Here is a 25,990-nt window from a genome sequence, read left to right on the forward strand (position 1 = left end):
TATTGTGGCTCCCTGTTGGCCCAGGCAGCCTTGGTTTCGCGGGAAATGATTTGCCTTTTAGGCAGAGACCTGTGGCAACTCTCGTTTGGACAGGTTTGGCAGGAGATTTGGATCCTATGGGCCTGGACACTGACAGGGCCAATCTGATGGCTAGGAGTTTACTTTTGAATTGTTTTGCTACCAAAAAGCCAAACCTTACCTAGAAAATATAAAACACTATCGGCCTATATCGAATCTCCCATTCCTTTCAAAAATGTTGAGAAAGCTGTTGTGCAGCAACTCACTGCCTTCCTGAAGACAAACAATGTATACGAAATGCTTCAGTCTGGTTTTAGACCCCATCATAGCGCTGAGACTGCACTTGTGAAGGTGGTAAATGACCTTTTAATGGCGTCAGACCGAGGCTCTGCATCTGTCCTCGTGCTCCTAGACCTTAGCGCTGCTTTTGATACCATCGATCACCACATTCTATTAGAGAGATTGGAAACCCAAATTGGTCTGCACGGACAAGTTCTGGCCTGGTTTAGATCTTATCTGTCGGAAAGATATCAGTTTGTCTCTGTGGATGGTTTGACAAATCAACTGTAAATGTTGGTGTTCCTCAAGGTTCCGTTTTGGGACCACTATTGTTTTCTCTATATATTTTACCTCTTGGTGATGTCATTCGGAAACATAATGTTAACTTTCACTGCTATGCGGATGACACACAGCTGTACATTTCAATGAAACATGGTGAAGCCCTAAAATTGCCCTCGCTGGAAGCCTGTGTTTCAGACATAAGGAAGTGGATGGCTGCAAATGTTCTACTTTTAAGCTCGGACAAAACAGAGATGCTTGTTGTTCTAGGTCCCAAGAAACAGAAGAGATCTTCTGTTGAATCTGACAATTAATCTTGATGGTTGTACAGTCGTCTCAAATAAAACTGTGAAGGACCTCGGCGTTACTCTGGACCCTGATCTCTCTTTTGACGAACATATCAAGACTGTTTCAAGGACAGCTTTTTTCCATCTACGTAACATTGCAAAAATCAGAAATGTTATGTCCAAAAATGATGCAGAAAAATGTATCCATGCTTTTGTCACTTCTAGGTTAGACTACTGCAATGCTCTACTTTCCGGCTACCCGGATAAAGCACTAAATAAACTTCAGTTAGTGCTAAATACGGCTGCTAGAATCTTTACTAGAACCAAAAATATATATCATATTACTCCAATGCTAGCCTCTCTACACTGGCTTCCTGTTAAGGCAAGGGCTGATTTCAAGGTTTTACTGCTAACCTATAAAGCATTATAAGGGCTTGCACCTACCTATCTTTCCGATGTGGTCGTGCTGTACATACCTACACATACGCTACGGTCACAAGACGCAGGCCTCCTAACTGTTCCTAGAATTTCTAAGCAAACAGCTGGAGGCAGGGCTTTCTCCTATAGAGCTCCATTTTTATGGAATGGTCTGCCTACCCATGTGAGAGACGCAGACTCGGTCTCAAACTTTAAGTCTTTACTGAAGACTCATCTTTCCAGTGGGTCCTATGATTGAGTGTAGTCTGGCCCAGGAGTGTGAAGGTGAACTTAAAGGCTCTGGAGCAACGAACCGCCCTTGCTGTCTCTGCCTGGCCGGTTCCCCTCTCTCCACTGGGATTCTCTGCCTCTAACCCTATTACAGGTGCTGAGTCACTGGCTTACTGGTGCTCTTCCATGCCGTCCCTAGGAGGGGTGCGTCACTTGAGTGGGTTGAGTCACTGACGTGATCTTCCTGTCTGGGTTGGCACCCCCCCTTGGCGCCCCCCCTCCTGTCTTATCCCATGTCCTGTGTGAATTTAAGTATGCTCTCTCTAATTCTCCCCCTTTCTCTCCTTCTTTCTCTCTCGGAGGACCTGAGCCCTAGGACCATGCCTCAGGACTACCTGGCCTGATGACTCCTTGCTGTCCCCAGTCCACCTGGCCGTGCTGCTGCTCCAGTTTCAACTGTTCTGCCTGCGGCTATGGAACCCTGACCTGTTCACCGGACGTGCTACCTGTCCCAGACCTGCTGTTTTCAACTCTCTAGAGACCGCAGGAGCGGTAGAGATACTCTGAATGATCGACTATGAAAAGCCTGAGGTGCTGAGATGCTGACCTGTTGCACCCTCGACATCCACTGTGATTATTATTATTTGACCATGCTGGTCATCTATAAATATTTGAACATCTTGGCCATGTTCTGTTATAATCTCCACCCGCCACAGCCAGAAGAGGACTGGCCACCCCTCACAGCCTGCTTCCTCTCTAGGTTTCTTCCTAGGTTCTGGCCTTTCTAGGGAGGTTTTTCCTAGCCACCGTGCTTCTACACCTGCATTGTTTGCTGTTTGGGGTTTTAGGCTGGGTTTCTGTACAGCACTTTGAGATATTAGCTGATGTAAGAAGGGCTTTATAAATCAATTTGATTTTGATTTGACATTCAGTCTGTAAGGGCTCCACCGTCCATGAGAGGGCTGTATGCATATGAGTGGCAAGCGTTTGAGCTCTGGTGCCAAGATAAAGGACTTGTTTCTTTTCAGTGCTCTGTGAGGGAAATCCTTATGTTCCTAGAGGAGCTTTTCGGGGCATTCTCTACTTTAAAAGTGTACACACTCGATCCCTCCGATGTCAACAACTACAGACCAGTATCCCTTCTTTCTTTTCTCTCCAAAACTCTTGAACGTGCCGTCCTTGGCCAGCTCTCCTGCTATCTCTCTCAGAATGACCTTCTTGATCCAAATCAGTCAGGTTTCAAGACTAGTCATTCAACTGAGACTGCTCTTCTCTGTGTCACGGAGGCGCTCCGCACTGCTAAAGCTAACTCTCTCTCCTCTGCTCTCATCCTTCTAGACCTATCGGCTGCCTTTGATACTGTGAACCATCAGATCCTCCTCTCCACCCTCTCCGAGTTGGGCATCTCCGGCGCGGCCCACGCTTGGATTGCGTCCTACCTGACAGGTCGCTCCTACCAGGTGGCGTGGCGAGAATCTGTCTCCGAACCACGTGCTCTCACCACTGGTGTCCCCCAGGGCTCTGTTCTAGGCCCTCTCCTATTCTCGCTATACACCAAGTCACTTGGCTCTGTCATAACCTCACATGGTCTCTCCTATCATTGCTATGCAGACGACACACAATTAATCTTCTCCTTTCCCCCTTCTGATAACCAGGTGGCGAATCGCATCTCTGCATGTCTGGCAGACATATCAGTGTGGATGACGGATCACCACCTCAAGCTGAACCTCGGCAAGACGGAGCTGCTCTTCCTCCCGGGGAAGGACTGCCCGTTCCATGATCTCGCCATCACGGTTGACAACTCCATTGTGTCCTCCTCCCAGAGTGCTAAGAACCTTGGCGTGATCCTGGACAACACCCTGTCGTTCTCAACTAACATCAAGGCGGTGGCCCGTTCCTGTAGGTTCATGCTCTACAACATTCGCAGAGTACGACCCTGCCTCACACAGGAAGCGGCGCAGGTCCTAATCCAGGCACTTGTCATCTCCCGTCTGGATTACTGCAACTCGCTGTTGGCTGGGCTCCCTGCCTGTGCCATTAAACCCCTACAACTCATCCAGAACGCCGCAGCCCGTCTGGTGTTCAACCTTCCCAAGTTCTCTCACGTCACCCCGCTCCTCCGCTCTCTCCACTGGCTTCCAGTTGAAGCTCGCATCCGCTACAAGACCATGGTGCTTGCCTACGGAGCTGTGAGGGGAACGGCACCTCCGTACCTTCAGGCTCTGATCAGGCCCTACACCCAAACAAGGGCACTGCGTTCATCCACCTCTGGCCTGCTCGCCTCCCTACCTCTGAGGAAGTACAGTTCCCGCTCAGCCCAGTCAAAACTGTTCGCTGCTCTGGCACCCCAATGGTGGAACAAACTCCCCCACGACGCCAGGTCAGCGGAGTCAATCACCACCTTCCGGAGACACCTGAAACCCCACCTCTTTAAGGAATACCTAGGATAGGATAAAGTAATCCTTCTAACCCCCCCCCCCCCCCCCCTTAAAAGATTTAGATGCACTATTGTAAAGTGGCTGTTCCACTGGATATCATAAGGTGAATGCACCAATTTGTAAGTCGCTCTGGATAAGAGCGTCTGCTAAATGACTTAAATGTAAATGTTAAATGTACATGTCTACTATCTCAGCGTCATGTGGGGATTGACGAAGCCTCACCGGGACTCACCTTCTGGTGGTGCGGGTTCAGACAAATCTCTAAATCTATTGCGACCAAATGGGATTTGGCACTGGTTTTGGAGGCGCTGTATACATCCCCCTTTGAGCCACTGGAGTAAGAAGCAACATTACGAGAGAGAGAGAGACAGAGAGAGAGAGAGAGACAGACAGAGAGAGAGACAGACAGACAGACAGACAGACAGACAGACAGACAGACAGACAGAGAGAGAGAGAGAGAGAGAGAGAGAGAGAGAGAGAGAGAGAGAGAGAGAGAGAGAGAGACAGACAGAGAGAGAGAGAGAGAGAGAGCGAGCAGAGAGAGAGAGAGAGCAAGCGGAGAGAGAGTGGAGAGAGAGAGCAAGCGGAGAGAGAGTGGAGAGAGAGAGCGAGCAGAGAGAGAGTGGCGAGAGAGAGAGCAAGCGGAGAGAGAGTGGAGAGAGAGAGCGAGCAGAGAGAGAGAGAGAGAGAGAGAGAGAGAGAGAGAGAGAGAGAGAGAGAGAGAGAGAGAGAGAGAGAGAGAGAGAGAGAGAGAGAGAGAGAGAGAGAGAGAGAGAGAGAGCGAGCAGAGAGAGAGAGAGAGAGAGAGAGAGAGAGAGAGAGCGAGCAGAGAGAGAGAGAGAGAGAGAGAGAGAGACAGACAGAGAGAGAGAGAGAGAGAGAGACAGACAGAGAGAGAGCGAGCAGAGAGAGAGAGAGAGAGAGAGCAAGCAGAGAGAGAGAGAGAGAGAGAGAGAGAGAGAGAGAGAGAGCAAGCGGAGAGAGAGTGGAGAGAGAGAGCGAGCAGAGAGGGGAGAGCGAGAGTAGAAGAAGATCCTCGCCTACAAAACCTCCCTGCTCATGGCTTTGGCTAAACGTGTCGGGGATCTCCCGCGCGTTATCCGTACACCCTTCACTGTACTCAGTTCCCCCGGGCGACTCTAAGGTGAAGTTGCGTCCAAATATGCCCTTTTCTCCAACATGTCCTACAGATCCTTAGCTTTTGAGCTATTTTCCCTTTTCACCTCCTCTGTTTGCTTTCTGAAGAGCAACGGAGGTTACATGCCATGTGTCCGGTGCGAACTTTACGCACGTATATTGAACGGGCCTGGGATATCCGGTTATGTGACCAGCATTTTTCTTTCTTCCTGTTTTGCTAATCCAGCAGGACGCTCTCTAAGCAGCGTCTCTCCCACTGGATTTTGGAGTCTATCTCTCTGGCATATAGCAGCAAGGGGTCAGGGGTCAGGGGTCACCTAGCGGTGTACGCGCCCACTCCACCAGGAGTCTGGCAGCGTCTCGGCCGTTGTTTAACAGGGTTGACTATAGGAGATAGTTGAGCATCACCACACACTTGTGAGGTTTTATTGCTTGGATGTCACACAATGTGCTTACGGCTGGGACAAGGGAAAGTCACTAGGCTGCGCAATACGCAAAACCCAGACTGCCGCATCTGGTGTGGTCAGGTTCATTTAGTATCCGTTAGGGTTGGCTTGGGGAGGGATTATATTTCCCCATAAGTATGTTGTACCAAAGTTGACTGACTGGAAGGGAACGTAACGTTATGACTATAACTACTGTTTTCTGAAGGAGGGAAACGAGGTACAACACCTGTTTGGCCCAGAACCGCCCGTTCCTGGGCTCGGTGAAGAGCGGTATTAAAATGAAGAAATCAATCTGAGCCTCACACTTATCACCTGTGGAAGGTGTGGCTTCCAGCAAGGAGAGGATGTAATTGGGCCTTGTCAGGCGTGATTCTATATCCTTCACCCGAAGAGTGACTCCCCATAGTATGTTGTACCTCGTTTCCCTCCTTCAGGGAACAGTAGTTAACGTTGCGTTTCATGTGTTCAAAACAAATACGCACACTTGACAACAATGAGCAGGAACCTATAGTACCCCAGGAATCTGCCCCAATGTGCAAACCATGCCAAGCAACAGTATTGATTAGGGTCCATGATTGTACTGTCAGACAGTGAGCCAGCCAGCCAGTCAGTCTCTCACAGTTTGGCCTCCACATCACCATATGATTGGATAAGACCCCTCCATGTCTCCATATGATTGGTTGATTCGATAAGACCCCTCCCCTCCCTGTATTCCAGTATTGCTCCCATTGGTGGGCTTCAGTTTGAGGTTCCCCAGTCTATCTGTACACTACAAGGCATTCGAGTACACTGACGAGGCGATGTAGCAGCTTGAAGTAGCTGTGCCATGCATATCTATGCACATGGATTATTGATGGGTGCGGATTGATTGATTGATTGATTGTTCACTGATCATCTCTTGAAGCTCATGGATACGTCCCAAATGGCACCCTATTCCCTATATAGTGCACTACTTTAGACCAGGGCCCTATAGAACCCTATTCCCTATGTAGTGCACTACTTTAGACCAGGGCCCTATAGAACCCTATTCCCTATATAGTGCACTACTTTAGACCAGGGCCCTATAGAACCCTATTCCCTATGTAGTGCACTACTTTAGACCAGGGCCCTATAGAACCCTATTCCCTATGTAGTGCACTACTTTAGACCAGGGCCCTATAGAACCCTATTCTCTTTATAGTGCACTACTTTAGTCCAGGGCCCTATAGAACCCTATTCCCTATATGGTGCACTACTTTAGACCAGGGCCCTATAGAACCCTATTCCCTATATAGTGCACTACTTTAGACCAGGGCCCTATAGAACCCTATTCCCTATATAGTGCACTACTTTAGTCCAGGGCCCTATAGAACCCTATTCCCTATATAGTGCACTACTTTAGTCCAGGGCCCTATAGAACCCTATTCCCTATATAGTGCACTACTTTAGACCAGGGCCCTATAGAACCCTATTCTCTATATAGTGCACTACTTTAGACCAGAGCCCTATAGAACCCTATTCCCTACATATAGTGCACTACTTTAGACCAGGGCCCTATAGAACCCTATTCCCTAGATAGTGCACTACTTTAGACCAGGGCCCTATAGAACCCTATTCCCTAGATAGTGCACTACTTTAGACAGGACCCTATTCCCTATATAGTACACTACTTTAGACAGGGCCCTATTCCCTATATAGTACACTACTTTAGACAGGGCCCTATTCCCTATTCCCTATATAGTGCACTACTATTGACCAGAGCCTTATGGGCCCCAAATAGTGAAAAGGGTGCCATTTGTAACTCATGTAAAGCTCTCTGTCTGAGTGGTGAGACACACTGTCTGTAACGGTCTGCTGGTCTTGTAGTCTAGCTCTGTAGTGTCTGAGCACCAGAGTCCGGGGGACAGTTCTCCCTGCGTAGCCAGATGTCCTCACCTTCCTCCCTAGGCCCCTGGTCATCCACACTCATCCCAGCTAGGTCACACTGCTTCCCCAGGTGGGAAAGTCTCATCCCTGGGGTGGTGGTCTCCATGGCTCCCTGGGGCTGGGGATGTTTAGGGCCCCTCTCTTGGCCTTCCTCTCCCAGGGACAGGGCAACTACAGGCCCCTCTAGGTCTGTGTTGGATAGTGATTCAGTGGAAGGTCCTCTGACAGACAGGTACAAATCCTCATCACCACTAAGGATCTCTGTTTGTTTCACGTCTCCTCCTCCTTTCACCTCCTTCTGCGCCTCCTGCTCCTCCTCGTAGCGCTCCAGGTCAAACTGCTCCTCCACCCAGTGGTCTGTATCCCCTGCCTGCACCTCCCCCCGTTCCTTTCCCTGTCCTTCCCTTTGTCCCTGTCCCTCAGGCTCTTCAGGAGACAGTGGGGACAGAGGGGACTCCTGGTCCGGCTCGCCGTCGAAGACGATGTCCGTGTCGATGGTGAAACGGTTCCTCACCAGTTTCCTCCGTCCCAGGGTCCTCGCCGGGTCTGACACTGCAGAGGAAAGAGAAACAGACATCACGGTTTCAGTGGGAATGCACGGATTAGATAACAACGTCAATAGATGACATATAAAATATACACCACGTAAGATAGCTGTTAGTAGTTACCTGCTTTAAAACACACTGACACAAGCAACACACACAACCCACGTCCCACCCACAATCCCCCCCCCCATACGCCTCTCCCCCCCCCCCCCCGACATCACCTACCTGCTCTGTTCATGGCAGGTCTGGCTCCCTTCAAGGCACAGAGGCGTTTGCCTCCAAAGGGGACATACTGCTGGTTGGGAGGTAGAGACTCTGTCTTCATCAGCTGACGTCGTTGTTTATCTCTTAAGATGGAGTGGACTGTCTTCAGGAAGTCCTTCTTACTGTCCACAGAACTGGACGAAAGAGAGATTTGAAAAGATTTGGCATGGGTTCCCAGATCCTCAAAAAAGTTATACAGCTGCACCATCGAGAGAGAATCCAGACCGGTTGCATCACCGCCTGGTATGGAGATGCTAAATACATTTTGGAAAGTGTAAACAGACTTTTTACTCCAGTTTATGAATGTTGTATCTCGACACTGCAGAGACGTTTTGGGACAAAATGGCCGTCTTCTTGGCTCTGCATCCAGTTGGTTAACTTATCTCCACTCCACCAGACGCTACAGAGGGTAGTGCATACGGCCCAGTACATCACTGGAGCAGGGCTTCCTGCCATACAGGATCTATATACTAGGTGGTGTCAGAGGAACCCAAGTCATAGACTGTTCTATCTGTTACCGCACGGCAAGCGGTACCGGAGCACCAAGTCTAGGTCCAAAAGGCTCCTTAACAGCTTCTAACTTCAGCCATAAGACTGATGAACAATTAATCAAATGGCTACCCGGACTATTTACATTGACCGCCCCCCCTTTGTTTTTACACTGCTGCTACTCTCTGTTTATTATCTATGCATAGTCACTTTACCCCTAACTACATGAACATATTACCTGGACTAACCTGTACCCCCTGTATATAGCCTCATTACTAATCTGTACCCCCCCACACTGACTCGGTACCCCCTGTATAAAGCCTCATTACTAACCTGTACCCCCTGTATATAGCCTCATTACTAACCTGTACCCCCTGTATATAGTCTCATTACTAACCTGTACCCCTGTATATAGTATCATTACTAACCTGTACCCCCTGTATATAGTCTCATTACTAACCTGTACCCCCTGTATATAGCCTCATTACTAACCTGTACCCCCTGTATATAGCCTCATTACTAACCTGTACCCCTGTATATAGCCTCATTACTAACCTGTACCCCTGTATAAAGCCTCATTACTAACCTATACCCCCTGTATATAGTCTCATTACTAACCTGTACCCCTGTATATAGCCTCATTACTAACCTGTACCCCTGTATATAGCCTCATTACTAACCTGTACCCCTGCATATAGCCTCATTACTAACCTGTACCCCCTGTATATAGCCTCATTACTAACCTGTACCCCCTGTATATAGCCTCATTACTAACCTGTACCCCTGTATATAGCCTCATTACTAACCTGTACCCCTCCACACTGACTCGGTACCCCCTGTATATAGCCTCATTACTAACCTGTACCCCTCCACACTGACTCGGTACCCCCTGTATAAAGCCTCATTACTAACCTGTATCCCCCCACACTGACTCGGTACCCCCTGTATATAGCCTTGTTATTTTATTATGCTACTTTTTATTCAAATGTTTTACTTTTTTACTTTCTCAACTTTATTTCTTGACCTGCACTTTTGGCTAAGGGCTTGTAAGTAATCATTTCACGGTAAGAACTACACCTGTTGTATTCGGCGCAGATGACAAATAAAATAGGATTTGATTGGTTTCATTTGTTGGATAATTAAAACATTCTCAGATGGTTAAGATATATATTGGTCAACAGCCACAGCATTAATCAGCATCAAGGAGCTTCCCCTCTTACTACAGCGCTTTGGGCATCTGGAAAGGTGCTATATAAATTCATTAATTAAATATAAAAAACATTTAAACGATTAAAAGATATTGAGGGTGGTTCCAAAATAAATCAGTGACTTTATGCCATTGTTGTCTTCAGTCAGGACTGATAAACATTCTATCAGTTGGGTCACCTGCAGCACAGGTGGAATGTCCTCTCCGGCCGTCCTTCTGACTCGGACTTGACGTGGACGATCTCACACACGGCAGAGCCCTCTCCGTCTGCATGGTGCGCGCACACACACACACACACACACAGTTATAACCTCACGTACAGAACAACTCATTTGTAGTCACTGACTATCTTTATCTCACTCCATCATGTCTATTCAGACTGAGAACATTACAAAGAACATCATGTCTATTCAGACAGAGAAGAACATTACAAAGAACATAATGTTGGTACTCAGACAGAGAAGAACATTACAAAGAACATCAGGTCTATTCAGACAGAGAAGAACATTACAAAGAACATCAGGTCTATTCAGACAGAGAAGAACATTACAAAGAACATCATGTCTATTCAGACAGAGAAGAACATTACAAAGAACATCATGTCTATTCAGATAGAGAAGAACATTACAAAGAACATCATGTCTATTCAGACAGAGAAGAACATTACAAAGAACATCATGTCTATTCAGATAGAGAAGAACATTACAAAGAACATAATGTTGGTACTCAGACAGAGAAGAACATTACAAAGAACATCATGTCTATTCAGACAAAGAAGAACATTACAAAGAACATCATGTCTATTCAGACAGAGAAGAACATTACAAAGAACATCATGTCTATTCAGAAAGAGGAGAACGTTACAAAGAACATAATGTTGGTACTCAGACAGAGAAGGACATTACAAAGTCAATACAGGAATGTTTGAGTCTTTAGAGTGTCACTCAAGCCTCTGCCAAATGACTCAAAAAATGCATTAATAAACTAAATGTATTTCAGGATTCATCAGCATGGCTGAGTGTACTGTACCTTGGTTATAGAGGGCTATATATTGAACTGTACCTTGGTTATTGAGGGCTCTGTACTGTACCTTGGTTAATGAGGGCTCTATATTGAACTGTACCTTGATTATTGAGGGCTCTGTACTAAACTGTACCTTGGTTATTGAGGGCTCTGTACTAAACTGTACCTTGGTTATTGAGGGCTCTATATTAAACTGTACCTTGGTTATTGAGGGCTCTGTACTGTACCTTGGTTATTGAGGGCTCTGTACTGTACCTTGGTTATTGAGGGCTCTGTACTGTACCTTGGTTATTGAGGGCTCTGTACTGTACATTGGTTATTGAGGGCTCTGTACTGTACCTTGGTTATTGAGGGCTCTATATTAAACTGTACCTTGGTTATTGAGGGCTCTGTACTGTACCTTGGTTATTGAGGGGTCTGTACTGTACCTTGGTTATTGAGGGCTCTGTACTGTACCTTGGTTATTGAGGGCTCTATATTAAACTGTACCTTGGTTATTGAGGGCTCTATACTGTACCTTGGTTATTGAGGGGTCTGTACTGTACCTTGGTTATTGAGGGCTCTGTACTGTACCTTGGTTATAGAGGGCTCTATATTAATCTGTACCTTGGTTATAGAGGGCTCTATATTAAACTGTACCTTGGTTATTGAGGGCTCTATATTAAACTGTACCTTGGTTATAGAGGGCTCTGTACTGTACCTTGGTTATTGAGGGCTCTGTACTGTACCTTGGTTATTGAGGGCTCTATATTGAACTGTACCTTGGTTATTGAGGGCTCTATACTGTACCTTGGTTATTGAGGGCTCTATACTGTACCTTGGTTATTGAGGGCTCTATACTAAACTGTACCTTGGTTATTGAGGGCTATATATGAACTGTACCTTGGTTATTGAGGGCTCTGTACTGTACATTGGTTATTGAGGGCTCTATATTAAACTGTACCTTGGTTATTGAGGGCTCTATACTAAACTGTACCTTGGTTATTGAGGGCTCTGTACTGTACCTTGGATATTGAGGGCTCTATACTGTACCTTGGTTATTGAGGGCTCTGTACTGTACCTTGGTTATTGAGGGCTCTGTACTGTACCTTGGTTATTGAGGGCTCTGTACTGTACCTTGGTTATTGAGGGCTCTGTACTGTACCTTGGTTATTGAGGGCTCTATATTAAACTGTACCTTGGTTATTGAGGGCTCTATATTAAACTGTACCTTGGTTATTGAGGGCTCTGTACTGTACCTTGGTTATTGAGGGCTCTGTACTGTACCTTGGTTGTTGAGGGCTCGGACTTGGAGGGTGTCTGTGGAGATCATGTGACGGAAGCGGAATGGGTCCTTGTCTTCAGACGAGACTGACGACACTCGATGGGAGCCACCCTGAGAGACACACAGACAGTCCTTAAATACCCCCCCCAACAGACCCATACGCCCCCACCCCAACAGACACTGGACTAGGTATGGAAGGTAACACTGGACTAGGTATGGAAGGTACCACTGGACTAGGTATGGAAGGTACCACTGGACTAGGTATGGAAGGTACCACTGGACTAGTTATGGAAGGTACCACTGACCCACTGGACTAGGTATGGAAGGTAACACTGGACTAGGTATGGAAGATAACACTGGACTAGGTATGGAAGGTACCACTGGACTAGGTATGGAAGGTACCACTGGACTAGGTATGGAAGGTACCACTGGACTAGGTATGGAAGGTACCACTGGACTAGGTATGGAAGGTACCACTGGACTAGGTATGGAAGGTACCACTGGACTAGGTATGGAAGGTACCACTGGACTAGGTATGGAAGGTACCACTGGACTAGGTATGGAAGGTACCACTGGACTAGGTATGGAAGGTACCACTGGACTAGGTATGGAAGGTACCACTGGACTAGGTATGGAAGGTACCACTGGACTAGTTATGGAAGGTACCACTGACCCACTGGACTAGGTATGGAAGGTACCACTGGATTAGGTATGGAAGGTACCACTGGACTAGGTATGGAAGGTACCACTGGACTAGGTATGGAAGGTACCACTGACCCACTGGACTAGGTATGGAAGGTACCACTGGACTAGGTATGGAAGGTACCACTGGACTAGGTATGGAAGGTACCACTGGACTAGGTATGGAAGGTATCACTGGACTAAGTATGGAAGGTATCACTGGACTAGGTATGGAAGACACCACTGGACTAGGTATGGAAGGTACCACTGGACTAGGTATGGAAGGTACCACTGACCCACTGGACTAGGTATGGAAGGTAACACTGACCCACTGGACTAGGTATGGAAGGTACCACTGGACTAGGTATGGAAGGTACCACTGGATTAGGTATGGAAGACACCACTGGACTAGGTATGGAAGGTACCACTGGACTAGGTATGGAAGACACCACTGGACTAGGTATGGAAGGTACCACTGGACTAGGTATGGAAGGTACCACTGACCCACTGGACTAGGTATGGAAGGTACCACTGGACTAGGTATGGAAGGTAACACTGGACTAAGTATGGAAGGTATCACTGGACTAGGTATGGAAGACACCACTGGACTAGGTATGGAAGGTACCACTGGACTAGGTATGGAAGGTACCACTGGACTGGGTATGGCAGGTACCACTGGACTAGGTATGGAAGATAACACTGGATTAGGTATGGAAGACACCACTGGACTACTGGACTAGGTATGGAAGGTACCACTGGACTAGGTATGGAAGGTAACACTGAACTAGGTATGGCAGGTACCACTGGACTAGGTATGGAAGGTACCACTGGACTAGGTATGGAAGGTACCACTGGATTAGGTATGGAAGGTACCACTGGACTAGGTATGGAAGGTACCACTGACCCACTGGACTAGGTATGGAAGGTACCACTGGACTAGGTATGGAAGGTACCACTGGATTAGGTATGGAAGGTACCACTGGATTAGGTATGGAAGGTACCACTGGATTAGGTATGGAAGGTACCACTGACCCACTGGACTAGGTATGGAAGGTACCACTGGACTAGGTATGGAAGGTACCACTGGACTAGGTATGGAAGGTACCACTGGATTAGGTATGGAAGGTACCACTGGACTAGGTATGGAAGGTACCACTGACCCACTGGACTAGGTATGGAAGGTACCACTGGACTAAGTATGGAAGGTACCACTGGACTAGGTATGGAAGGTACCACTGGACTAGGTATGGAAGGTACCACTGGACTAGGTATGGAAGGTAACACTGGACTAGGTATGGAAGGTACCACTGGACTAGGTATGGAAGGTACCACTGGACTAGGTATGGAAGGTACCACTGGACTAGGTATGGAAGGTACCACTGGACTAGGTATGGAAGGTACCACTGGACTAGGTATGGAAGTGGTGCTTCAACAAAGCCAAATAAATTAGAACCACTTGATGGGACATGGAATATCACTGGTTAGGATTCAGAGAAACTATGGTTGAACATTTGGTTGTGTTAAGAGATGGAACTTACCATTTTCTTCTTCTGCTTGGATCCATCCTTACACACAAACACCACGGCTGTTCTGAAGACTGAGCCATAAACAGGGTGATGAAAAAGGGGTTAGCAGAAAGATTTCAGTGTCTATGTAATACGTTTCAAATACATGAATAAACTACCATAATCCAGTATTATGTTAATTGGAGTGATCAGGCTTGCACACAGTCCCAAATGGGCTGTGGTCAAAAATAGTGCACTATAACAGGAATAGGGGACACAGTCTATGTCATTAGACAGAGTGGTACATGTATCCTTATGTAACAGACAGACAGCTTCAGAGTGATCTAGAGAAGGTTCTAAGTAGCTTTGTCCTGTTCTAGAACTAGAACCCCATTAGCTACATGGTTCTGAGAGCTACATGGTTCTGCGAAAGCCATATCAGATGCACACTAGGTATTGTCCTTAACGTACTGAATGCAGCCAGTTGGGGGTCTTTCTTCCATTTGCCCAGGGAGGAGGGAGGGTTGATCCAGGCTACGCTGGTGTGGAGCAGCAAGTCACCCATCGACAGATCAGCAACCTAGAACACACAACACAGCCATGTTACACCACAACCATGTTACACCCATGTTACAACACAGCCATGTTACAACATAGCCATGTTACACCACAACCATGTTACACCCATGTTACAACACAGCCATGTTACAACACAGCCATGTTACACCACAACCATGTTACACCACAACCATGTTACAACCATGTTACAACACAGCCATGTTACACCACAACCATGTTACAACCATGTTACAACACAGCCATGTTACACCACAACCATGTTACAACCATGTTACAACACAGCCATGTTACACCACAACCATGTTACAACCATGTTACAACACAGCCATGTTACACCACAACCATGTTACAACCATGTTACAACACAACAATATTACAACCATGTTACACCACAACCATGTTACAACCATGTTACACCACAACCAAGTTACACCACAACCATGTTACACCACAACCATGTTACAACCATGTTACAACACAACAATATTACAACCATGTTACAACACAACCATGTTACACCACAAACATGTTACACCCATGTTACAACACAGCCATGTTACACCACAACCATGTTACAACCATGTTACAACACAGCCATGTTACACCACAACCATGTTACAACCATGTTACAACACAGCCATGTTACACCACAACCATGTTACAACCATGTTACAACACAACAATATTACAACCATGTTACACCACAACCATGTTACAACCATGTTACACCACAACCATGTTACACCACAACCATGTTACAACCATGTTACAACACAGCCATGTTACACCACAACCATGTTACAACCATGTTACAACACAACAATATTACAACCATGTTACAACACAACCATGTTACACCACAACCATGTTACACCACAACCATGTTACACCACAACCATGTTACACCCATGTTACAACACAGCCATGTTACACCACAACCATGTTACACCACAACCATGTTACACCACAACCATGTTACACCACAACCATGTTACACCCATGTTACAACACAGCCATGTTACACCACAACCATGTTACACCACAACCATGTTACACCACAACCATGTTACACCCATGTTACAACACAACCATGTTACAACACAACCATGTTACACCCATGTTACAACACAACCATGTTACACCCATGTTACAACACAGCCATGTTACAACACAACCATGTTACAACACAACAATATTACAACCATGTTACAACACAACCATGTTACAACACAACCATGTTACACCACAACCATGTTACACCCATGTTACAACACAGCCATGTTACACCACAACCATGTTACACCACAACCATGTTACACCCATGTTACACCACAACCATGTTACAACACAACCATGTTACACCCATGTTACAACACAGCCATGTTACAACACAACCATGTTACAACACAACCATGTTACAACACAACCATGTTACAACACAACAATATTACAACCATGTTACAACACAGCCATGTTACAACACAGCCATGTTACAACCATGTTACAACCATGTTACAACACAGCCATGTTACACCACAACCATGTGATAACCATGTTACAACACAACCATGTTACAACACAACAATGTTACAACCATGTTACAACACAACCATGTTACAGCCATGTTACAAGACAGACATGTTACATCCATGTTACAACCATGTTACATCCATGTTACATCCATGTTACATCCATGTTACATCCATGTTACAACCATGTTACATCCATGTTACATCCATGTTACATCCATGTTACAACCATGTTACAACACAACCATGTTACAACCATGTTACAACACAACCATGTTACAACACAACCATGTTACAACACAACCATGTTACAGCCATGTTACAACACAACCATGTTACAACAGACATATTACAACACAACCATGTCACAACCATGTTACAACACAACCATGTCACAACCATGTTACAACATAACCATGTTACATTAACAACACACCAATGTTAAAGCAATGCAATCCCTCAACATACTCTTGGAAATTCTCAAACGACGCCCTATTCCCTATTTAGTGCACTTCCTTAGACCCGAGCTATGGCACCCTATTCCCTATTTAGTGCACTACTTTAGACCAGAGCTATGGCCCTTTTCAAAATAAGTATTTAGACCAGAGCTATGGCCCTTTTCAAAATAAGTAGTGTGTAGCAAATAGGGTGTAATTTGAACCACACAGCCACTGATACCACAGACACACCTGGAGAACATGAGGAGACTTCCAACAACACTACATCTGTCTTGATACCACAGAACATGAGACAACAGTGCACCTCTGTCTTGATACCACAGAACATGAGGAGACTTCCAACAACACTGTACCTCTGTCTTGATACCACAGAACATGAGACAACACTGCACCTCTGTCTTGATACCACAGAACATGAGGAGACTTCCAACAACACTGTACCTCTGTCTTGATACCACAGAACATGAGGAGACTTCCAACAACACTGTACCTCTGTCTTGATACCACAGAACACGAGGAGACTTCCAACAACACTGCACCTCTGTCTTGATACCACAGAACATGAGGAGACTTCCAACAACACTGTACCTCTGTCTTGATACCACAGAACATGAGACAACACTGTACCTCTGTCTTGATACCACAGAACATAAGGAGACTTCCAACAACACTGTACCTCTGTCTTGATACCACAGAACATGAGACAACACTGTACCTCTGTCTTGATACCACAGAACATAAGGAGCCTTCCAACAACACTGCACCTCTGTCTTGATACCACAGAACATGAGGAGACTTCCAACAACACTGTACCTCTGTCTTGATACCACAGAACATGAGACAACACTGTACCTCTGTCTTGATACCACAGAACATGAGGAGACTTCCAACAACACTGTACCTCTGTCTTGATACCACAGAACACGAGGAGACTTCCAACAACACTGCACCTCTGTCTTGATACCACAGAACATGAGGAGACTTCCAACAACACTGTACCTCTGTCTTGATACCACAGAACATGAGACAACACTGTACCTCTGTCTTGATACCACAGAACATAAGGAGACTTCCAACAACACTGTACCTCTGTCTTGATACCACAGAACATGAGACAACACTGTACCTCTGTCTTGATACCACAGAACATAAGGAGCCTTCCAACAACACTGCACCTCTGTCTTGATACCACAGAACATGAGGAGACTTCCAACAACACTGTACCTCTGTCTTGATACCACAGAACATGAGACAACACTGTACCTCTGTCTTGATACCACAGAAGATGAGGAGACTTCCAACAACACTGTACCTCTGTCTTGATACCACAGAACATGAGGAGACTTCCAACAACACTGTACCTCTGTCTTGATACCACAGAACATGAGGAGACTTCCAACAACACTGTACCTCTGTCTTGATACCACAGAACATGAGACAACACTGTACCTCTGTCTTGATACCACAGAACATGAGGAGACTTCCAACAACACTGTACCTCTGTCTTGATACCACAGAACATAAGGAGACTTCCAACAACACTGCACCTCTGTCTTGATACCACAGAACATAAGGAGACTTCCAACAACACTGTACCGCTGTCTTGATACCACAGAACATGAGGAGACTTCCAACAACACTGTACCTCTGTCTTGATACCACAGAACATGAGACAACACTGTACCTCTGTCTCGATCCCACAGAACATGAGGAGACTTCCAACAACAATGCACCTCTGTCTTGATACCACAAAACATGAGACAACACTGTACCTCTGTCTCGATACCACAGAACATAAGGAGACTTCCAACAACACTGTACCTCTGTCTCGATCCCACAGAACATAAGGAGACTTCCAACAACACTGCACCTCTGTCTTGATACCACAAAACATGAGACAACACTGTACCGCTGTCTTGATACCACAGAACATGAGGAGACTTCCAACAACACTGTACCTCTGTCTTGATACCACAGAACATGAGACAACACTGTACCTCTGACTTGATACCACAGAACATGAGGAGACTTCCAACAACACTGTACCTCTGTCTTGATACCACAGAACATAAGGAGACTTCCAACAACACCGTACCTCTGTCTTGATACCACAGAACATAAGGAGACTTCCAACAACACTGTACCTCTGTCTTGATACCACAGAACATAAGGAGACTTCCAACAACACCGTACCTCTGTCTTGATACCACAGAACATGAGACAACACTGTACCTCTGTCTTGATACCACAGAACATGAGACAACACTGTACCGCTGTCTTGATACCACAGAACATGAGGAGACTTCCAACAACACTGTACCTCTGTCTTGATACCACAGAACATGAGACAACACTGTACCTCTGACTTGATACCACAGAACATGAGGAGACTTCCAACAACACTGTACCTCTGTCTTGATACCACAGAACATGAGACAACACTGTACCTCTGTCTTGATACCACAGAACATGAGGAGACTTCCAACAACACTGTACCTCTGTCTCGATCCCACAGAACATAAGGAGACTTCCAACAACACTGCACCTCTGTCTTGATACCACAAAACATGAGACAACACTGTACCGCTGTCTTGATACCACAGAACATGAGGAGACTTCCAACAACACTGTACCTCTGTCTTGATACCACAGAACATGAGACAACACTGTACCTCTGACTTGATACCACAGAACATGAGGAGACTTCCAACAACACTGTACCTCTGTCTTGATACCACAGAACATAAGGAGACTTCCAACAACACTGTACCTCTGTCTTGATACCACAGAACATAAGGAGACTTCCAACAACACCGTACCTCTGTCTTGATACCACAGAACATGAGACAACACTGTACCTCTGTCTTGATACCACAGAACATGAGACAACACTGTACCTCTGTCTCGATACCACAGAACATAAGGAGACTTCCAACAACACTGTACCTCTGTCTCGATCCCACAGAACATAAGGAGACTTCCAACAACACTGCACCTCTGTCTTGATACCACAAAACATGAGACAACACTGTACCGCTGTCTTGATACCACAGAACATGAGGAGACTTCCAACAACACTGTACCTCTGTCTTGATACCACAGAACATGAGACAACACTGTACCTCTGACTTGATACCACAGAACATGAGGAGACTTCCAACAACACTGTACCTCTGTCTTGATACCACAGAACATAAGGAGACTTCCAACAACACCGTACCTCTGTCTTGATACCACAGAACATAAGGAGACTTCCAACAACACTGTACCTCTGTCTTGATACCACAGAACATAAGGAGACTTCCAACAACACCGTACCTCTGTCTTGATACCACAGAACATGAGACAACACTGTACCTCTGTCTTGATACCACAGAACATGAGACAACACTGTACCGCTGTCTTGATACCACAGAACATGAGGAGACTTCCAACAACACTGTACCTCTGTCTTGATACCACAGAACATGAGACAACACTGTACCTCTGACTTGATACCACAGAACATGAGGAGACTTCCAACAACACTGTACCTCTGTCTTGATACCACAGAACATGAGACAACACTGTACCTCTGACTTGATACCACAGAACATGAGGAGACTTCCAACAACACTGTACCTCTGTCTTGATACCACAGAACATGAGACAACACTGTACCTCTGTCTTGATACCACAGAACATGAGGAGACTTCCAACAACACTGTACCTCTGTCTTGATACCACAGAACATGAGACAACACTGTACCTCTGTCTTGATACCACAGAACATAAGGAGACTTCCAACAACACTGTACCTCTGTCTTGATACCACAGAACATAAGGAGACTTCCAACAACACCGTACCTCTGTCTTGATACCACAGAACATGAGGAGACTTCCAACAACACCGTACCTCTGTCTCGATACCACAGAACATGAGGAGACTTCCAACAACACTGTACCTCTGACTTGATACCACAGAACATGAGGAGACTTCCAACAACACTGTACCTCTGACTTGATACCACAGAACATGAGACAACACTGTACCTCTGACTTGATACCACAGAACATGAGAAGACTTCCAACAACACTGTACCTCTGTCTCGATACCACAGAACATGAGAAGACTTCCAACAACACTGTACCTCTGTCTCGATACCACAGAACATGAGGAGACTTCCAACAACACTGTACCTCTGACTTGATACCACAGAACATGAGGAGACTTCCAACAACACTGTACCTCTGACTTGATACCACAGAACATGAGACAACACTGTACCTCTGACTTGATACCACAGAACATGAGAAGACTTCCAACAACACTGTACCTCTGACTTGATACCACAGAACATGAGGAGACTTCCAACAACACTGTACCTCTGACTTGATACCACAGAACATGAGACAACACTGTACCTCTGACTTGATACCACAGAACATGAGGAGACTTCCAACAACACTGTACCTCTGACTTGATACCACAGAACATGAGGAGACTTCCAACAACAACGCACCTCTTTTTTGTCTCCACTCTGCTCCGCTATGAGCTGGTCAAACACCAACCCAAACTCCTCGTGGATCTTCTGCATCTCATTGATGTGACTGGCCACCTTGTTCATGGCCTTCATAGCAACTGGACAGGATGTAGAGAGAAGAGGAACAATATTATACTAAACCTAACCCTTCTGCATCCCATTGATTAAAAAAAATAAGATTTAAAAAATTTAGATTTTATTGTCACATATACCCCCCCCCTCCCTCCCTTACCATTCAAGTGATAGTGTTCCTCACTGTCGGGGTCAGTCAGTGAGTACAGCTCTCTCAGTAGTAGTGGGTACTTCAGGACTCTCTGGATGGGTTTGATTAGGTAGGACTCCAGGGTTGAGGAGTGTTGCTGTTTAGGGTTCCTCTCTTCCAGAAACGCCTTGAAGTCTGCATCGGTCTTAGCTAGATGCAATGAGAGGGGGGATGGGGGGGGGTTAGACGCGTAACCTCCAAACGTTTCAGAAGAGCTGGACAATGATATAAGATCCAACATACAGAAGGCCCCTGACTGTCTGCTGGTACCATACTGTTATGATCCAACATAAAGGAGGCCCCTGACTGTCTGCTGGTACCATACTGTTATGATCCAACATAAAGGAGGCCCCTGACTGTCTGCTGGTACCATACTGTTATGATCCAACATAAAGGAGGCCCCTGACTGTCTGCTGGTAACATTCTGTTATGATCCAACATAAAGGAGGCCCCTGACTGTCTGCTGGTACCATACTGTTATGATCCAACATAAAGAAGGCCCCTGACTGTCTGCTGGTACCATACTGTTATGATCCAACATAAAGGAGGCCCCTGACAGTCTGCTGGTACCATACTGTTATGATCCAACATAAAGGAGGACCCTGACTGTCTGCTGGTACCATACTGTTATGATCCAACATAAAGGAGGCCCCTGACTGTCTGCTGGTACCATACTGTTATGATCCAACATAAAGGAGGCCCCTGACTGTCTGCTGGTACCATTCTGTTATGATCCAACATAAAGGAGGCCCCTGACTGTCTGCTGGTAACATTCTGTTATGATCCAACATAAAGGAGGCCCCTGACTGTCTGCTGGTAACATACTGTTATGATCCAACATAAAGGAGGCCCCTGACTGTCTGCTGGTACCATACTGTTATGATCCAACATAAAGGAGGCCCCTGACTGTCTGCTGGTACCATTCTGTTATGACCCAACATAAAGGAGGCCCCTGACTGTCTGCTGGTAACATTCTGTTATGATCCAACATAAAGGAGGCCCCTGACTGTCTGCTGGTACCATACTGTTATGATCCAACATAAAGGAGGCCCCTGATAAAGGACATACAAGAACAACACTTTCTCTTCTGTCTTAGCTGGAAGCAGAGGAGAGTTTAATATACAGCCGAATGTTTCTGTCTTAGCTGGAAGCAGAGGAGAGTTTAATATACAGCCAAACGTTTCTGTCTTAGCTGGAAGCAGAGGAGAGTTTAATATACAGCCAAACGTTTCTGTCTTAGCTGGAAGCAGAGGAGAGTTTAATATACAGCCAAACGTTTCTGTCTTAGCTGGAAGCAGAGGAGAGTTTAATATACAGCTGAATGTTTCTGTCTTAGCTGGAAGCAGAGGAAAGGGGAGTTTAATATATTGCCAAATGTTTCACGGGAGCTGGACCTCTGTCTGAAAAAGTTATATGACCGAAAACATCACTCTGTTTTTAATGGATTTACAATAAATTATATATTTTATAATGAAGCATCTTCCTCCTGTTTGCTCCTAATAAGTGATCTTTAAATCATCAGGCCCTTGAAAAGTTAAATAAGGTGTGTATGTCCGGGGCTCCAATAATAATGTGTGAGGTACAGTTTGGGGGTAGTCAAGGAACAGAGTTGAGCAACACTGTCCTAAGAAACACATTCTGTTGTATGTGTCTCTTTAAAACAGTTACGGAGTTGAATGGTTGTGAAAGGAGAAAACTGAGGATGGATCAACAACATGGTAGTTACTCCACAATACTAACCTAAATGACAGAGTGAAAAGAAGGAAGCCTGTACAGAATAAAAAATATTCTAACAAGCAAAAAATGTGGCAGAGACATTCACTTTTTGTCCTGAATACCAGGTGTTATGTTTGGGGCAAATCCAATACATTACTGAGTACCACTCTCCATATTTTCAAGCATAGTGGTGGCTGCATCATGTTATGGGTATGCTTGTAATCATTGGTGAGTTTTTCAGGATAAAAAATAAACGTAATGGAGCTAAGCACAGGCAAAATCCTAGAGGAAAACCTGGTTCAGTCTGCTTTCCACCAGACACTGGGAGATGAATTCACCTTTCAGCAGGACAATAACCCAAAACCCAAGGTCAAATCTATACTGGCGTTGCTTACCAAGAGAACAGTGAATGTTCCTGCCTGAGTGGACGAGTTACAGTTTGGACTTAAATAAATCTGCATGAAAATCTACAGCAAGAATTGAAAATGGTTGTCTAGCAATAACAATAACAATAACAATAACAATGGGAAAACGTTGCACAATCCAGGTGTTCAAAGCTCTTAGATACCAGAAAGACTCACAGCTGTAATCGCTGTCAAAGGTTTTCTAACATGCATTGACTCAAGGGCGTGAATACCTTATGTAAATGAGATATTTCTATACTCCATTTTGCACACATTGCTAAAAGACATGTTTTCACTGTCATTAATGGAGTATTGTGTGTAGATGAGTGAGAGAGAGAAACATCTATTTAATCCATTTTGAATTCAGGCTGTAACACAACAAAATGTGGAATAAGTCAAGGGGTGTGAATACTTTCTGAAGTCACTGTCCATAGGGACTGGTCAAAAGTAGGGCACTACGTAGGGAATACGCTGGCATGTGGGACACAACCCCATCTCTCTGTAGTGCAGGGTGGAGAAGGTCGGGTCAGTGGAAACACCAGAGGTGCCAGGAAGGAATACTTCAGAGTCAAACTGTCATATAACTCACCCTTTATGAGCAGCTAGGGGACACACACACCGGAGTGTGTTTAACTCACCCTTTATGAGCAGCTAGGGGACACACACACCGGAGTGTGTTTAACTCACCCTTTATGAGCAGCTAGGGGACACACACACACCGGAGTGTGTTTAACTCACCCTTTATGAGCAGCTAGGGGACACACACACACACACCGGAGTGTGTTTAACTCACCCTTTATGAGCAGCTAGGACACACACACACACACACACACCGAAGTGTGTTTAACTCACCCTTTATGAGCAGCTAGGGGACACACACACACACACCGGAGTGTGTTTAACTCACCCTTTATGAGCAGCTAGGGGACACACACACACACACACCGGAGTGTGTTTAACTCACCCTTTATGAGCAGCTAGGGGACACACACACACACACCGGAGTGTGTTTAACTCACCCTTTATGAGCAGCTAGGGGACACACACACACACACCGGAGTGTGTTTAACACACCCTTTATGAGCAGCTAGGGGACACACACACACACACACACACACACCGGAGTGTGTTTAACTCACCCTTTACGAGCACCTTGGGGACTTTGGTGTGGCTGGCGCAGAACGCGCTGTAGATCTTGAACCGGTCTGCATAGTACAGGAAGGACCCTCCTAGAGAGAAGAGGATTTTCTGAGGACAGGAGAGAGAGGCGCGGTTACACAGTGTGTTTCGGTTACACAGTGTGTTTCGGTTACACAGTGTGTTTCGGTTACACAGTGTGTTTCGGTTACACAGTGTGTTTTGGTAGCGGCGGACAGTTAAAATGGTAGATGAAGGTTTGACAGTCTGTTGATAGATTTCTGTCCTCGTTCCAGGCAGGCTGTATATTTTGTTGTTCAGGCAGGCTGTATATTTTGTCGTTCCAGGCAGGCTGTATATTTTGTCGTTCCAGGCAGGCTGTATATTTTGTTGTTCAGGCTGTATATTTTGTCGTTCCAGGCAGGCTGTATATTTTGTCGTTCAGGCTGTATATTTTGTCGTTCCAGGCAGGCTGTATATTTTGTCGTTCCAGGCAGGCTGTATATTTTGCCGTTCCAGGCAGGCTGTATATTTTGCCGTTCCAGGCAGGCTGTATATTTTGCCGATCCAGGCAGGCTGTATATTTTGTCGTTCCAGGCAGGCTGTATATTTTGTCGTTCCAGGCAGGCTGTATATTTTGTCGTTCCAGGCAGGCTGTATATTTTGTCGTTCCAGGCAGGCTGTATATTTTGTCGTTCCAGGCAGGCTGTATATTTTGCCGTTCCAGGCAGGCTGTATATTTTGTCGTTCCAGGCAGGCTGTATATTTTGCCGTTCCAGGCAGGCTGTATATTTTGTTGTTCAGGCTGTATATTTTGTTGTTCAGGCTGTATATTTTGTCGTTCCAGGCAGGCTGTATATTTTGTCGTTCCAGGCAGGCTGTATATTTTGTCGTTCCAGGCAGGCTGTATATTTTGCCGATCCAGGCAGGCTGTATATTTTGTCGTTCCAGGCAGGCTGTATATTTT

At 45.7% G+C, this 25,990-nt stretch overlaps 1 protein-coding gene across 1 annotated transcript in view; it reads right to left on the bottom strand.

Annotated features, from left to right (window-relative positions):
* Positions 1-7,378: 7,378 nt before the first annotated feature.
* Positions 7,379-25,990, bottom strand: part of tiam1b (TIAM Rac1 associated GEF 1b) — an 88,987-nt gene continuing 70,375 nt past the window's right edge. Inside the window, exons 19-27 of the mRNA XM_038973730.1 lie at positions 25,026-25,134; positions 21,737-21,916; positions 21,484-21,602; positions 14,887-14,995; positions 14,449-14,507; positions 12,232-12,340; positions 10,122-10,209; positions 8,208-8,380; positions 7,379-7,989 (exon numbers count right to left, since the gene is read on the bottom strand). Of these exons, the coding sequence (XP_038829658.1) occupies positions 7,379-7,989; positions 8,208-8,380; positions 10,122-10,209; positions 12,232-12,340; positions 14,449-14,507; positions 14,887-14,995; positions 21,484-21,602; positions 21,737-21,916; positions 25,026-25,134 (1,557 nt within the window). The remainder of the gene's footprint in view (positions 7,990-8,207; positions 8,381-10,121; positions 10,210-12,231; positions 12,341-14,448; positions 14,508-14,886; positions 14,996-21,483; positions 21,603-21,736; positions 21,917-25,025; positions 25,135-25,990) is intronic.

This window comes from Salvelinus namaycush, chromosome 34 (assembly GCF_016432855.1).
Source record: "Salvelinus namaycush isolate Seneca chromosome 34, SaNama_1.0, whole genome shotgun sequence".
NCBI lineage: Eukaryota > Metazoa > Chordata > Actinopteri > Salmoniformes > Salmonidae > Salvelinus > Salvelinus namaycush.